Source organism: Misgurnus anguillicaudatus, chromosome 19 (genome assembly GCF_027580225.2).
Source record: "Misgurnus anguillicaudatus chromosome 19, ASM2758022v2, whole genome shotgun sequence".
NCBI lineage: Eukaryota > Metazoa > Chordata > Actinopteri > Cypriniformes > Cobitidae > Misgurnus > Misgurnus anguillicaudatus.
In genome coordinates, this window is record NC_073355.2 from 33,395,745 (window position 1) to 33,410,075 (window position 14,331).

The window sequence follows — 14,331 nt, forward strand, 5'->3', positions numbered from 1 at the left end:
AATATCCTAATGATTTTTGGCATAAAAAATCGATAATTTTGACCCATACAATGTATATTGGCTATTGCTACTGTACATGCATACCCCATGTGACTTATCACTTGTTTTGTGGTCCTGGGTCACATATGGGCTACATCAAAATATACTTAGAGGTCAGGTGGGCTACATGCAACCACTTAGCATCGCATAGAATACCTAGAACACGTATATTCCAATTGGAAAGGTTTTAATTATCAAGTTACAGTACACTGTAGTCCTTGTTGGTTTAAAATGTGTGCCTGAGAAAGTTTGCCCTACTGTAAAACAGTCACGATAGGCCACCCCGCAGTTTAGTGGGTCGGCATGCAGTGTTTTACAGACGTAGGAAACCCTGTGTCAGAGGCAATGGAATGATATTTAAATTATTAGATTAAGCCAGCAGCCTCTTTCATTGCAACCCTGCTATTAGAAGTTCAACGATTCAATTTTTCCTCCTTTTTGCTGAGTTTTATATTCTCTGCTACGCAGGCAGCTTTTGCATGTGTGGTTATACAAGCTGTATATCACTTTATACTGAACAGCTGTGATTTCTAGCGGTGCATACTAATGGCTGTAAGTCCAAGGTTTGATATGGACCAATCAGCATGTTTATTGCTCGATCCTCCATCTCTGCAGGTTTTAAAAGCAGAAGCAACATCAGGAAAAGACAGGAAAAGCTTAAACTCCTGAGGTAGTGATGGTTTTTGCTCTCGTGAAAGTGCAAACAGTACATTTCCCGTGGGAGCCAGGTTCCTCCAAGGGGGTCCGAAACAGGAAGCGGAGCCAATTTTGTTACTCTGCAGTGCGGTTAAAGAGTGGAACTTTAAACAGCCCTCATGGGGCCTTTACAGATGAGATGTACAATGTCAACATCTAAGGTGTATGGTACACTCATTGTCGTCTTGAAAAACAATAGAGGCGAGTATTTTGCACAAGGCATTTTTGTTGCATTACTGCATTTTTATTAAAAGACAAGGGAAGCATTCATGTTGTTTTCAACTGCTGTATTTAATCTAGTGCTGTGTGAACCTGGTTTATTGTGGCAGTTTCCGGGACAGGGTTTAAATTAATCCAGGACTAGGCCTTGGTTATATTAGGACATTTAAGTCGGTTTTACAAACAAACCTTTCAAAAACAATACTGGTGTGCATCATGAGACAAAACGATGACACTGATATGTGTTAAGATGTGTTAGTGCAAGATGTTTCTAAATTAAGGCAGCTCAAGCATCAATTTTAATCTGGGACTAGGATAAGCCCTGTTTGGGAAACCACCCCATAATGTTTACCACAAAGCTGAATGGTTTTGTAGAGAAACATATGTGTCTGATCTCAGCTGTAGGGAACCTGTTGGTCGTAAATCATGGTCGTTTTCCTTACATCTCGTAGTAAACCTCCCTGCTGACACAAACACACAAAAACATACAGTAAACACACACACATACACGGATGCACACACATACACACACAAACATACATATGAATGCAAACACAAACACACATATAAATGCGAACACAAACATATACAGTTTTGTGCAAAAATCTAAGTCCACCACAAGCTTAGTTTTTTTAGCAGGGTTTTAATGACATCCATATTTATTTTCTGCTCTCTTTATTGGGCAAAAAATAGGAAATGTGTGCACAAAAATTTTCAGATAATATAATGGCTTCTTCTGGCAAAAGTCAGTATTTAGTTTGACCTCTCAGGGTTTCCTGCAGCACTTTGCAGTTCAGGCGGCCCGCCTAAGGTGGGAAACCCAATCGCCTTAACTAGGTTGTTCAAAAAAAAAAAAAAAACGCTGCACAAAAGGCCGTCAAGTGCTTCTCTGAGAATAGCGCAGACACGCTTCACACTGCGAGCAGGCACGCGCGCCACATAGCCAAAATGAAAGAAAGACGTGGTCTGTCACTGTCTTGAGGATAACTAGCCAGTTGATAAAACATCTTGGAGAATAGCACAGACACGCTTCACACCGCGAGCGTGCACGCGCACCACACGGCCGAAATGAGGGTCCGTCACTGTCTGGAGGATAGCCAGTTGATAAAACGTGTGTCCGTGAGAACTGAAAGTGGACTTATGTTTTGGGTTTATTTAAGCCTGTTATTGTATTAGTCTATAGTTCTTGCAAATTTAAAGTAAGTTAGCTGGAGATTTTGTTGTTTGAGCAACCTGCTAGCTAGGTTTCACATGCCTGTTGATTCGATATAATTGTTGAACGTTATTTATGTGTAGTTACACTCCTTTAAGATAATGTAATTAATAGTGGGAAATAATCAGTTTTTACAATCTTCGCGCTATCTATCATCATTCGGCAGATGTTCTACAAATCTGCTTCAGTTTGTGTTTATTAACCCTTTAGTTTCACTTCATCAAGCAGCTATTCCTGTTAAAACATTTAATTAATTAATAATCTAGTATGTGTTCATGTTCTAAGAATTTTATTTGAGCGTTTTAAATAAAAATATTTTCATCATGACTTGTACGCCCCTCTGATTGCCACGTCCCCCAGCCATTTTCTGCGGGAAACCATGCCTCTCTTGGCACTAAGCACTTTGGCCTAATACATTGCACAGTACTATATATGACATGCAGTTCAAATGCTTACAAAGACACAGTACATGCAACTTGCACATACACTTGCACACACACACACACACACAAACAATCGTCCAATCTGTGTGGTCTTTTTGACATCCAATAGGTTATCACTGGTACAGATGTGTATAAATTTATGTGTGCATGTGTGGTCAACAGGTATTTGAATTCTTTGTTAGGCATACATCTATCTCGGGCATGTTTGCTTTTTAGTGAATCTTACTGAAGCTCAGAATGGGCATATTTTTGCAACCACATCATACTTCCAAAACCTTCCAAACTTAAGTAGGCAAACGCTTTCTGAACCGAAAGGCATTATGACTTGAATGAATGAAAAGACAAACAAACCTCACAGATCTGCTGCTTGTAATGAACAGAATTTTCCACCGTTCCGCCGTTTTAACGTCTGCTGGTGTCATTAGTGGGTTTCTTAAGTTATTACACGCTGGCACAAGTGACATACGTTCTGCCTGAGGTGCAGGAAGTGAGAGAAAATGAAGGAGAGACAGATGCTTTAGCACAATCTTTTGCAAAACCTGTAGTTACCATGACAACGCTTTTCTTTGCGCTGTTTTACGAAAAAGAAAGAGAAAATGCAAGCGACTGCCTGTTAGTACCCAATGAATTCCAAAGATTGGACATGATTGAAATCCAATTCCAAAACCATAAACTAATTTGCAGCCTTGGTTATTTTAAGTAGAAAGGTAGTATTGTTGTGTGATGTATGTCATGTTTAAATCGTTACTCCAGCCAATGTCACACATATTTGGAAGTAGCCAAAACTAACGAAGACAAACTGACAAGCTCTACTACTACTACTATTACTATGTAAGAATGACTAAGTAACAATTGAAGCAAACTGCAATGGGTAAGACACATACGACACATTAAACATTAAAATGCACCAAATTAGTCATTACTTCCATCTACTATAGTATTGCCTTCATCTTTGATGTCGATGTTTGTATCTAGGTTAGCAGCCTGCCGTTTGATATCCTGTTGCCTGGTTAACGCTATTAACATCTTTCAGTTGCGTTGCATCATTTCGTTCATTTTTCAGTTGCGTTGGTCTTTCATGTTCAGGGTTCATTTGGTCATATCACATGTCTCACATGAGATTCAAGCTTTTGAGAATCTGTCTGTACTGTCAGACATTTTCTAAAATTATCTTATGGTACTTTTAAGAGCGACTTCTGAAAGTTAACCTGAGGTTTTTTATATTTTAGAGAGGATTGACAGTAAGACGTGCTGTGCTGGTACCTTGACTCGCCTGGTATTTTTGGGAAAGTCTGTTCTGCTCCATCTGTTTCTTTAAGTAGTCTAATCTGTTCTGTTTTGCTGGTGAAAGGTGAACTGTATGGATAAAAAACCTTAATCCTTAAAAAGCTCTTCTCGGTGTGGATTTAGCCACTGTGGGACACCTCTTGTCTTTGAAGTCAGCCGGGTGTGAGCAGTTCGCCATGTTTTGACTGTGACTGTGTGTGAACCGCACTGCTTCGTGTTGGATCAGTAACCTCATCTACGCCCGGATTCAAAACCGCTCCGACACCCAGACATCCTGCTGCGATAGGGATTGTGCCGTGCTTTAGTGTTTTGAAGTTAAGATCTGTTTGAAGCTTTTGGTTTTTCGTACTGCTAATTCACAACAGTAAATATGACTGTGTGGTCTAGTTTATCCATCTTATCTGCTATTCATTTGGTTTGGAAAATCCATATGAGGGAGAGGTGCAAATGAACCGGATTGATGTACGACTTAGTTGCAGCAATAGCAAGATTGTGTTGGAATGGGGCCGTTTGGAGAGCGCAGTTAGAAATAAACCACAGGTATGCGGCGGAGAGCCAGGGACTGCCAATCTTTAGTCTCATGCAGTAGGACATGTGGAATTACAAAAATCATAACAATCCCATCACTGATGTTGAGTCACGGAACGGTGCTTCTGTGAATATAATATTCCTGCCAAAAATACTCCCTTACCGCAGCCTTTACAAACAATTTAGACAATATCATGGGTCATTTATTGTACATCCAATACATAATGACTGTGAGGTATGAGACACGAACCTCATTCACACAGCACTTTGGTCTCAGAAAATACCCATAAAATTGCAAGACAGACTTTTGTGTGAATGCGAACATGTCCCCTAATGTTCTGGGATCGCTCTAAGAAAGACCTAGTAACATTCCCATAGCATTCCCGGAAAACCCTCTGTGTAAACAAAATACAGAAATAATGCCGTAAGAGGCATGCATTAGTGAGGACATATGTGTCATCACAACAATAAAGTTGTTTCAGCTCTTTAAAATGAGGGATTTACATGCAGATTAACGTTTACTAAGAGAAATGTCAGCAACCTGGACTGAAGGTTGCGCATGTACCTACAGTAGAATGTAGTATGTAGCCCAGGATATGCATTGCATTTTGTCGCAATGCGCATGCGTTAAACATCTGGGTACACATATAAGTCAAATAAACTATACATTGCAAGGCTGTGTGTTCGATTGTGTGCGTATGTACACGTAAAAAACAGACTATACTCCAGATGCTTTGCAATCTGTTGCGTTATCTTTAATTAAAGTATCTATATTTTAAACACTGCCATACATCTGTATTGTAAACACTGCGGCTGTTTTAAAAAGCAATAACAGCATCTGTATACCCTGAAGTTCTTTTTGTGCTTTCTTACACTATCTCTGTTGTATTCTTACAGGAGACGAAGGCCAGGAGCTAGGTCCCCCTCCATCTGTGGACGAGGCAGCCAACACATTAATGACGCGACTGGGCTTCCTGCTCGGAGACAAAGTGAGCGAAGGGCCTGCTGGTGCTCAGTATGGTATGGAGGAACAAGATGACCCCCAGGTTTGAACCCACGCACACCAACACCCTCAATCCTGTTTAATGCACTCAGCTGCTCTCTTCATCCAGCATGTCCCTCAATCCAGGCCGAGAAAAATAACTTGTGTAACTTAAAATGTATTTTTTAAATTAAATTACATTTTAAATAAAATTTCATTTAATTTAATCTTACTTATGGTAAGAGTTGCTCTATAGTCATTTATATTGTGATTAAAGGTCCCTCCCCTTACCTCAACACATATTCTTGATTCCTAACTGTGTGTTCACACCGCCAACGGCGAGAGCGTCAAAGTGGCCGGAAGTCATTCATTTTTAATGAGACCTGGCAGCGAGCTTCGGCAAACAGCGGCACGTCATGTTCGGTGTGAGCATCGAGGAGAGTTGAAATCAGTTTAACTTTATGGCTAAGACGTGGTTCGGTGGCAACCAGTCGGAAGGCGGAAACATTAGTCGGCAACCAATCGGAATGCAGAAACCTCCGCTTGAGAGGATTGCAAAGAATGCATTTGAGCATCAGAGCGTTCACTACACTTTTTCTATAGTGTCGTTAGCAGGGCAGTTTTTTGACGCTCTCGCCGGTGTGAACGCAAACTAAGGGTGGCCCAAATGAGTACGGTTCATTTGGGTCATTGTAAACACAACAGCCGCACTCTGGTGCGCACTTTAGTGTTGGGCGATATGCCCCATTTTGAGATCGTCCTATCGTCAGCATGTGAGATCGCAAATACACGATAGTATCGATGTATGGGGCAATGGTTTACTCATTTATATGTTCATTTTTACTCATTTATGACAAGTCACTTGATTGGTGGACAAAAAGAAGCTGACTTACTCTAAGGGCAACACTGTCATGACCGCAACCTTTTTAAAACTGATGCCATTAATCTGAGTGCGTCTTTAAGCCAGGGAGCGGGAACAACACACTCGCTGGTTTTAAACCCCTACGTGCCTAACAACCTCTCCTAGTGCAAGGAAATGACAAAGCTGCGCGTATTACAAGCTCATGTGCAAGGAAGAGTCAGAATCGTGAGCTTTACAAGTTCAGAGCAAGAGTCCAAGACACGTGGACTAAGTCCAGGTGCGTGCGAGAAGGAATCCGGCCGTGTTTCAAGCTCTCTCGCGCAAAGTGAAGCCCACAAACCCTCTCATGCTAAGAAAAGCATGCAGTGTGATGCTAATGTGAAACTATGATGATAATAATAATAACTATCGTCAACTATCGTCATGAAAGCCCGCTAACAGCGATATGTTTTACAATCGTCGATACTCGATACTATCGTCTATCAGCACAACCCTAGTGCACTTAATGGCCGCTCTGAGGCTGTCTAAACAGGGGGGCTCGGAGCGGCGAATTCTGGTGCGGCCCATCTGAGGTGTGAAAGCTGCTCGACCTTGGGCCAAATCAATTACAAAAAGTTCTCCACATGTTTGAGCCACTAGGCTTCCGTCGTGAGCCAAGTGTTATATTGTTGGTAAACGACAAACATGGCAGAGAGTAGCAGTCGTGGGCAATTTTGGTCCATTGCAAAGATTAGCTGTCTTGCATTCGTTGGCTTTAATAGAACAGTTGCGCGATGCCGCGTTAAACCAAAGAAACTTTGCAGAGATTTTCTCAATGAATGAATTTGAATGAATTACAGTGAAATTCAGGCACACCCAAAAGCCAGAGGGCGCTTTCGTGCAGAAACTCCAATTGTGCCACAGAAAAAGTACCATTACAAACACTATTCCAGGAAATGTCTAGAAGAATATTCAAATAGTTTCAGGTATTTTCATGATAATAAAGAATATTTTGAATGATTTTGTTTAACGAGTGTTGCTTTTTTAAATGCACATTATAAACGATCCAGACTCGTAATAATTTTAGATTGATAAGGACTTCTTACTGACCAAAACGCCGGAGTACACGCACAAGCTGCGCATGAAACACAGAATCGGACCCTTGCGATTCAGAATCGACTTCAGACAGGTATTTTTAATAGGACTCGCGATTTATTGTTACAGCTCCAGTGGAAACAACCTGAATCTCGACAGATGTGACTGTGTTTCAGATTAACACCAGCAGTTTGCACCAGTGTATTCACACAGTTGTAGTCTAACTAGACTCGTCGCACCAGGCAGATGCTGAATGTAAGAGCTCGAACCCCTACTGCTACTGTATTTACAGTCCAGACTGATCTTACTCCGGAATCTCCTGTAAACATCCGGCTATTGACTTCAGCGTGCTTAATTTTGAAGAATTAAATGTAGACTGTCCATTTTAATGTGTAGTATAGTAAGTCAGTTGAAGAAATTAAAGTTAATATTATGAACCATGTAGCCATATAATAGATTACTTAAAAGTCAGAGGAAAAGTGTTTGCAGTTCAGTTTGACCTCATTGGCCCGACTGACAGCCAGTCCAGGAATGCATCACAGAACACAAGGCTTTCTGCCGTCCTCAGCTAGGAGGAGCTTTTCTCGAGACCTCCATTGAGCTATTTTAGCATCTGGTTCCTGCCAAGCGAGTGTGGTCACCAAATTGCCGTGTTTTCTGTAACACAAGAGAAATCTTCAATCTCACCCACGCACATCGCACCCTGAATCAGACAAAAGGTGTAGACAGAACAACTATGTAGGCATATATGGAAAGTTACTGAGTACAAGATCTTGTTAAAAGTTTTTTAGTCTGCCCGCAGGAGAAAATTTCAACCCCGAAGTAAAAATGTAGTAATTTACTTGCCCTCATGTCCTTCCAAACCCAGAATCTTTGTTTTACCACCACAATTCCAATCGCCACAGTTGACTTGTTTTATGAAAGAACACCGTATGCCTAAATCAGCTTCTAGACAGAACAACAACTGATTTAATAAAGATTATATCAATATATTATAAATAGCTTGTATTTGTTTTCTATCCATCCATCCTTCTAAACTCAGCAAAAAAAGAAACGTCCTCTGACTTTCAACTGTTTTTACTTTCAGTAAACTTAATGTCTGTAAATATTTGTATGAACACTAAAAGAGTCAGCACCATAAAACATAAACTAAACATGTTTCACAGACATGTGACTAACAGAAATAGAATAGTGTGTCCCTGAATGAAGGGAGGCTCAAAATCAAAAGTTCCAATCAGTATCTGGTGTGGCCACCAGCTGCTTGAAGTACTGCAGTGCATCTCCTCCTCATGGACTGGACCAGATTTGTCAGTTCTTGCTGTGAGATGTTACCCCACTCTTCCACCAAGGCACTTGCAACTTCCTGGACATTTCTGGCGAGAATGGCCCTAGCCCTCACCCTGCGATCCAGCAGGTCCCAGACGTGCACTATGGAATTAAGATCTGGGCTCTTCACTGGCCATGGCAGAACACTTCTTGCCACTCCTGTCTGGTCCAGCGAAGATGGGTTTGTGCCCATAGGTGGTGTTGTTGCTGGTGATGTCTGGTAAGGACCTGCCTTACAACAGGCCTACAAGCCCTCAGTCCAGCCTCTTGCGGACAGTCTGAGCACTGATGGAGGGATTGTGTGTTCCTGGTGTGACTCGGGCAGTTGTTGTGGCCATCTTGTACCTGTCACTCAGGTGTGATATTCGGATGTACCGATCCTGTGCAGGTGTTGTTACACGTGGTCTTTAGCTGTCCTTCCTGTCTCCCTGTAGCGCTGTCTTAGGCGTCTCACAGTGCGGACATGGTAATTTATTGCCCTAGCCACATCAGCAGTCCTCATGCCTCCCTGCAGCATGCCTAATGCATGTTCATGCAGATGAGCAGGGACCCTGGGCATCTTTCTTTGGGTGTCTATCCTTCCGTCTGTGCATCCATCTATCCATTTATTCATCTGTCTATCCCATCCGTCCATACATATATCTATCCATCTTTTTGTTTTCTATCTATCCATCCATCTATTTATCCATATATTTGTTTTCTATCCATCCATCTATCCATCTGTCTATCCATCCTTCCATTCGTCTATCCGTCCGTCCATCTATCAATCTATTTGTTTTCTATCCATCCATCCATTTATCCATATATTTGTTTTCTATCCATCCATTTATCATCTACAGTTGTGTTCAAAATTATTCAACCCCCCAATGCTGTTAAGGGTTTTAGGGAATTTAGTGTACATTTGTAATTGTATTCAGAATGAAATCCTACAATGACTTCTTAAAGAACCATATGCAACTAAAATGACATCAATTGGTTTTGTAATATAGTAGTAAATGTTTCTTTTGTGAATTCTTCATTGACACAATTATTCAACCCCTTAAAGAACTACCACTCTGAAGAACAGAGGTTCATTGAAGTGTTTTCAATCAGGTTTTGAAAACACCTGTGGATGTCAGGGAACAGCAATAAAGCCTAATAAGCACCAATTAGGCAGCTTTAAAATGACTGTGATACTCAACTCCTTCTAAACATTTACTGGTGTGGTTACAAACATGGTGAAGTCAAAAGAATGGTCCAGGAAGACAAGAGAAGAGGTGATTAATCTTCACAGGAAGGGCAATGGCTATAAGAAGATTGCAAAGATGTTAAACATACCAAGAGACACCATAGGAAGCATCATTCGCAAACTCAAGGCAAAGGGCACTGTTGAAACGCTTCCTGGTCGTGGCAGAAAAAAAGATGCTAACTGCAACTGCTGTGCGCTATCTGAAGCGTAGAGTGGAAAAAGTCCCTGTGTGACTGCTGAGGAACTGAGAAAAGATTTGTCAGATGTGGGTACTAAAGTTTCTGCTCAGACAATACGGCGCACCCTGCGTACTGAAGGCCTCCATGCCAGAACTCCCAGGCGCACCCCCTTGCTGTCTCCAAAGAATAAGAACAGTCGACTGCAGTATGCCAAAAGTCATGTGGACAAACCACAGAAGTTTTGGGATAGTGTTCTGTGGACTGATGAAACAAAATTAGAACTGTTTGGGCTCATGGATCAACGCTATGTTTGGAGGAGGAAAAACAAGGCCTATGAAGAAAAGAACACCTTGCCAACTGTGAAGCATGGTGGGGGGTCAATCATGCTTTGGGGCTGTTTTGCTTCTGCAGGTACAGGGAAACTTCAGCGTGTGCAAGGTACCATGAATTCTCTTCAGTACCAGGAGATATTGGATGACAATGTGTTGCAGTCCGTCACAAACCTGAGGCTTGGGAGACGTTGGACCTTTCAACAGGACAGTGATCCCAAGCATACCTCCAAATCCACTAGAGCATGGTTGCAGAAAAAAGACTGGAACATTTTGAAGTGGCCATCGCAGTCACCAGACTTAAATCTGATTGAGAACCTCTGGTGGGACTTAAAGAAAGCAGTTGCAGTGCGCAAGCCTAAGAATGTGACTGAACTGGAGGCTTTTGCCCATGATGAATGGGCAAAGATACCCGTAGATCGCTGCAAGACACTTGTGTCAAGCTATGCTTCACGTTTAAAAGCTGTTTTAACTGTAAAAGGATGTTGTACTAAGTACTAAGATTGAATGTCACTTGGGGGTTGAATAAAACTGATAATGATGTGAGCACAGAAAAGACATTTGTGGTTATTTCATTATAAATGTTATGTTATATTTGTCTGACCTACACATGCCTCTTTGATGTAATTGTAAGCAGGATGACTGAATGATCAAAATCAATGTCAAACCGGCCAAAACAATCAATTTCAGTTGGGGTTGAATAATTTTGAACACAACTGTATCTATCAATCTATCCATCCTTCTATCCATTCATCTGTCTATCCGTCCATCCATTTGTCTATCCGTCCACCCACCCATCTATCAATCTATTTGTTTTCTATTTATCCATCCATTTATCCATCTATCTATCCATCATCCATATGTCCATCTATTTGTTTTCTATCCATCCGTCCATGCATCCATCTATCCATTTATTCATCTATCTATCCGTCCATCCATCCATCTATCCATCTTTGTGTTTTCTATCTTTCCATCCATCTATTTATCCATATATTTGTTTTCTATCGATCCTTCTATCTATCATCTATCCGTCCATCTATCCATCTGTCTATCCATTCGTCTATCCATCCGTTCATCTATCAATCTATTTGTTTTCTATCCATCCATCCATTTATCCATATATTTGTTTTCTATCCATCCATCTATCATCTATCTATCAATCTATCCATCCTTCTATCCATTCATCTGTCTATCCGTCCATCCATTTGTCTATCCGTCCGTCCATCTATCAATCTATTTGTTTTCTATCCATCCGTCCATGCATCCATCTATCCATTTACTCATCTATCTATCCATCCGTCCATCCATACATCTATCCATCTTTGTGCTTTCTATCTATCCATCCATCTATTTATCCATATATTTGTTTTCTATCCATCCATCTGTCTTCTATCTATCATCTATCCATCCGTCCGTCCATCTATCCATCTGTCTGTCTATCCATCCATCCATTCGTCTATCCGTCCGTCCATCTATCAATCTATTTGTTTTCTATCCATCCATCCAATTATCCATATATTTGTTTTCTATCCATCCATCTATCATCTATCTATCAATCTATCCGTCCATCCATTTGTCTATCCGTCCGCCCATCTATCAATCTATTTGTTTTCTATTTATCCATCCATTTATCCATCTATCTATCCATCATCCATATGTCCATCAATTTGTTTTCTATCTATCTATATTCATCCATCCATCATCCATCCATCTATTTGTTTTCTATCTATCCATCCAACCATCTGTTTTTTATCTGTCATCCATTCATCCATTAAATCCATATATTTGTTTTCGATCAATCCGTCCATCCATTCATCTATCAATTTATTCATCTATCTATCCATCTGTCCATTTGTCCATCTATCCATCTTTTTAAGTTTTCTATCCATCCATCTATTAATTTTTTATCTATCCATACGTCCATCTTTGTGTTTTCTATCCATCCATCCATTTATCCATATATTTGTTTTCTATCCATCCATCTATCATCTATCTATCCATCTATCCATCCATCCATCTGTCTATTCGTCCATCCATTCGTCTGTCCGTCCGTCCATCCATCAATCTATTAGTTTTTTATCCATCCATCCATCTATCTATCTATCCATACATTCATCTACCCATCTTTTTGTTTTCTATCCATCCATGTGTCTGTCTATCCATACGTCCATCTATCCATCAATTTTTCTATCCATCTGTCCATCCATCCATCAAACATGGTTACCCATTTACTACTGTATAAGACATAAACTGGCACGGTTCATTCAATATCTGATTTATAACCATTTCTATTTTCTTTTCATAGAATCTCATCGTTCTTTTTGTATCTTTATGTTTCTCACTTTGTTTGTCTCTTGAAATGAAATATGCCACCCTGGTAGGGTTTTGTTCATCTTACGACCACATTATGACAGACTCTTACTCCAAAATAACACGCTGTCTGCTTCCTTTTTCCATTTGGTTACGAGTTGAGAATTTAAAGTTCTGTCAGTTATATACCATTAAGCGAATAACAATGTATTGAATAACATAATATTGAGTCACAGTGGAAAGATTGTCTGCGTAAGCCATAAAAAGAGATAATTTCACATCAGTATGCAGCACTCAGCAGAAATATAGAGCTGCACTGTATCATTATATACCAGAGAGCAGATTTCCACTTCTGTGGGCATTTTTGTATGTAAAAGTCATTCAGTGGCGCTGCAGTGGTGAACTGATCGAGCAGAAATATTTGTGACCCAGTCTGTAAATCATTTTATTGTGATTTATCGTTTTCTACATAAAATCCTCCTACATAATGTAAATAACATACTGCGAAAAATAACCTTGATATCTTTAATATAGACTGAGTAAGGTCATGTAAAAGATTGGAATGAATTTTTAAGAAGCCATGAAAGGCTATGACTACTTTGAGGCTCTCAATGTTATTTAGATTATGAGACTTTAGCCTGGATTTCACAGACAGGGTCACATTTATAGATTCCACATTTTTCCATTGAGTTGGCATTAAATATGTATAAAAGTACACAAGATTTAGTAATGATTCTGCACCTGTTGGACAATAAAGTATTTCGGTACTTTTGGCTTGCTCAATGCATGTTGTTATAAAGCTATTTTCTCTCTATATATACATATAATTAAACCAAAAGTGCACTAATTGGACTTTACTTTCCCTTAATAATTCACATTCTATCTGTTTCTCATTTATTCTCTCTCTTTTCTGATCTTCAGGCCATCTCCATGACCCAGAGGATCAGTCCATGCTCTAGTTTAGCTAGCAGCACAGCATCACCTCCTGCCGGCAGCCCCTGCTCCACATTGCCCGCCGGAGTCCCGGGTACCACGGGCTCACGTGACTGTGCTTACGGATCTATCACAAGCCCCACCTCTACACTGGAGAGCAGAGACAGCGGCATTATAGGTAATGTTTTTTTGTTGGACACGGTAAGATAACTTTTTAGGTAATACATTTAGACTGGCTTTGCACTAGAAAAGTATTTTATTGAATAGATCTGTACTGAATTATTTAGCACATGAGAAAACGACTGTTTAGCTCCAGGCCTGAGAAGTATTTGGTAGCCGTAAAGGCAAGTTATATAAAGTGAGCTTTTCAGTTCACTTTGTAAAGTAAACTGTGATCTTTTGGAAACCTATTTAAATGGTGCTTTTCACAGTTTTGCATTGTTGCAAAGCATCTTCGCAGTAAATACGTATTTGTACAGGTGGTAAAACCATAAGGAATTCGGAAGCTTTGGAAATATGTCCAACACTTGGTGTTATTGCAAACTACATGCACATTCCCAATACCAACTGCAAAGACAGTTGTCTGTAGGTTTGCATACTACAAACAAGCACATGTATCGGTTTTTTCCTAAGATGTATTTTAGCAATAATAACTATAAAAATAATACGTACGAAAATGTATG

The 14,331-nt window shown here is 40.2% G+C and overlaps 1 protein-coding gene across 1 annotated transcript in view; it reads left to right on the forward strand.

Moving 5' to 3' along the window:
* The window catches only part of tanc2a (tetratricopeptide repeat, ankyrin repeat and coiled-coil containing 2a), a 173,601-nt gene that overhangs the window by 126,102 nt on the left and 33,168 nt on the right, over positions 1 to 14,331 (forward strand). Inside the window, exons 5-6 of the mRNA XM_055194501.2 lie at positions 5,323 to 5,471; positions 13,637 to 13,826. Of these exons, the coding sequence (XP_055050476.1) occupies positions 5,323 to 5,471; positions 13,637 to 13,826 (339 nt within the window). The remainder of the gene's footprint in view (positions 1 to 5,322; positions 5,472 to 13,636; positions 13,827 to 14,331) is intronic.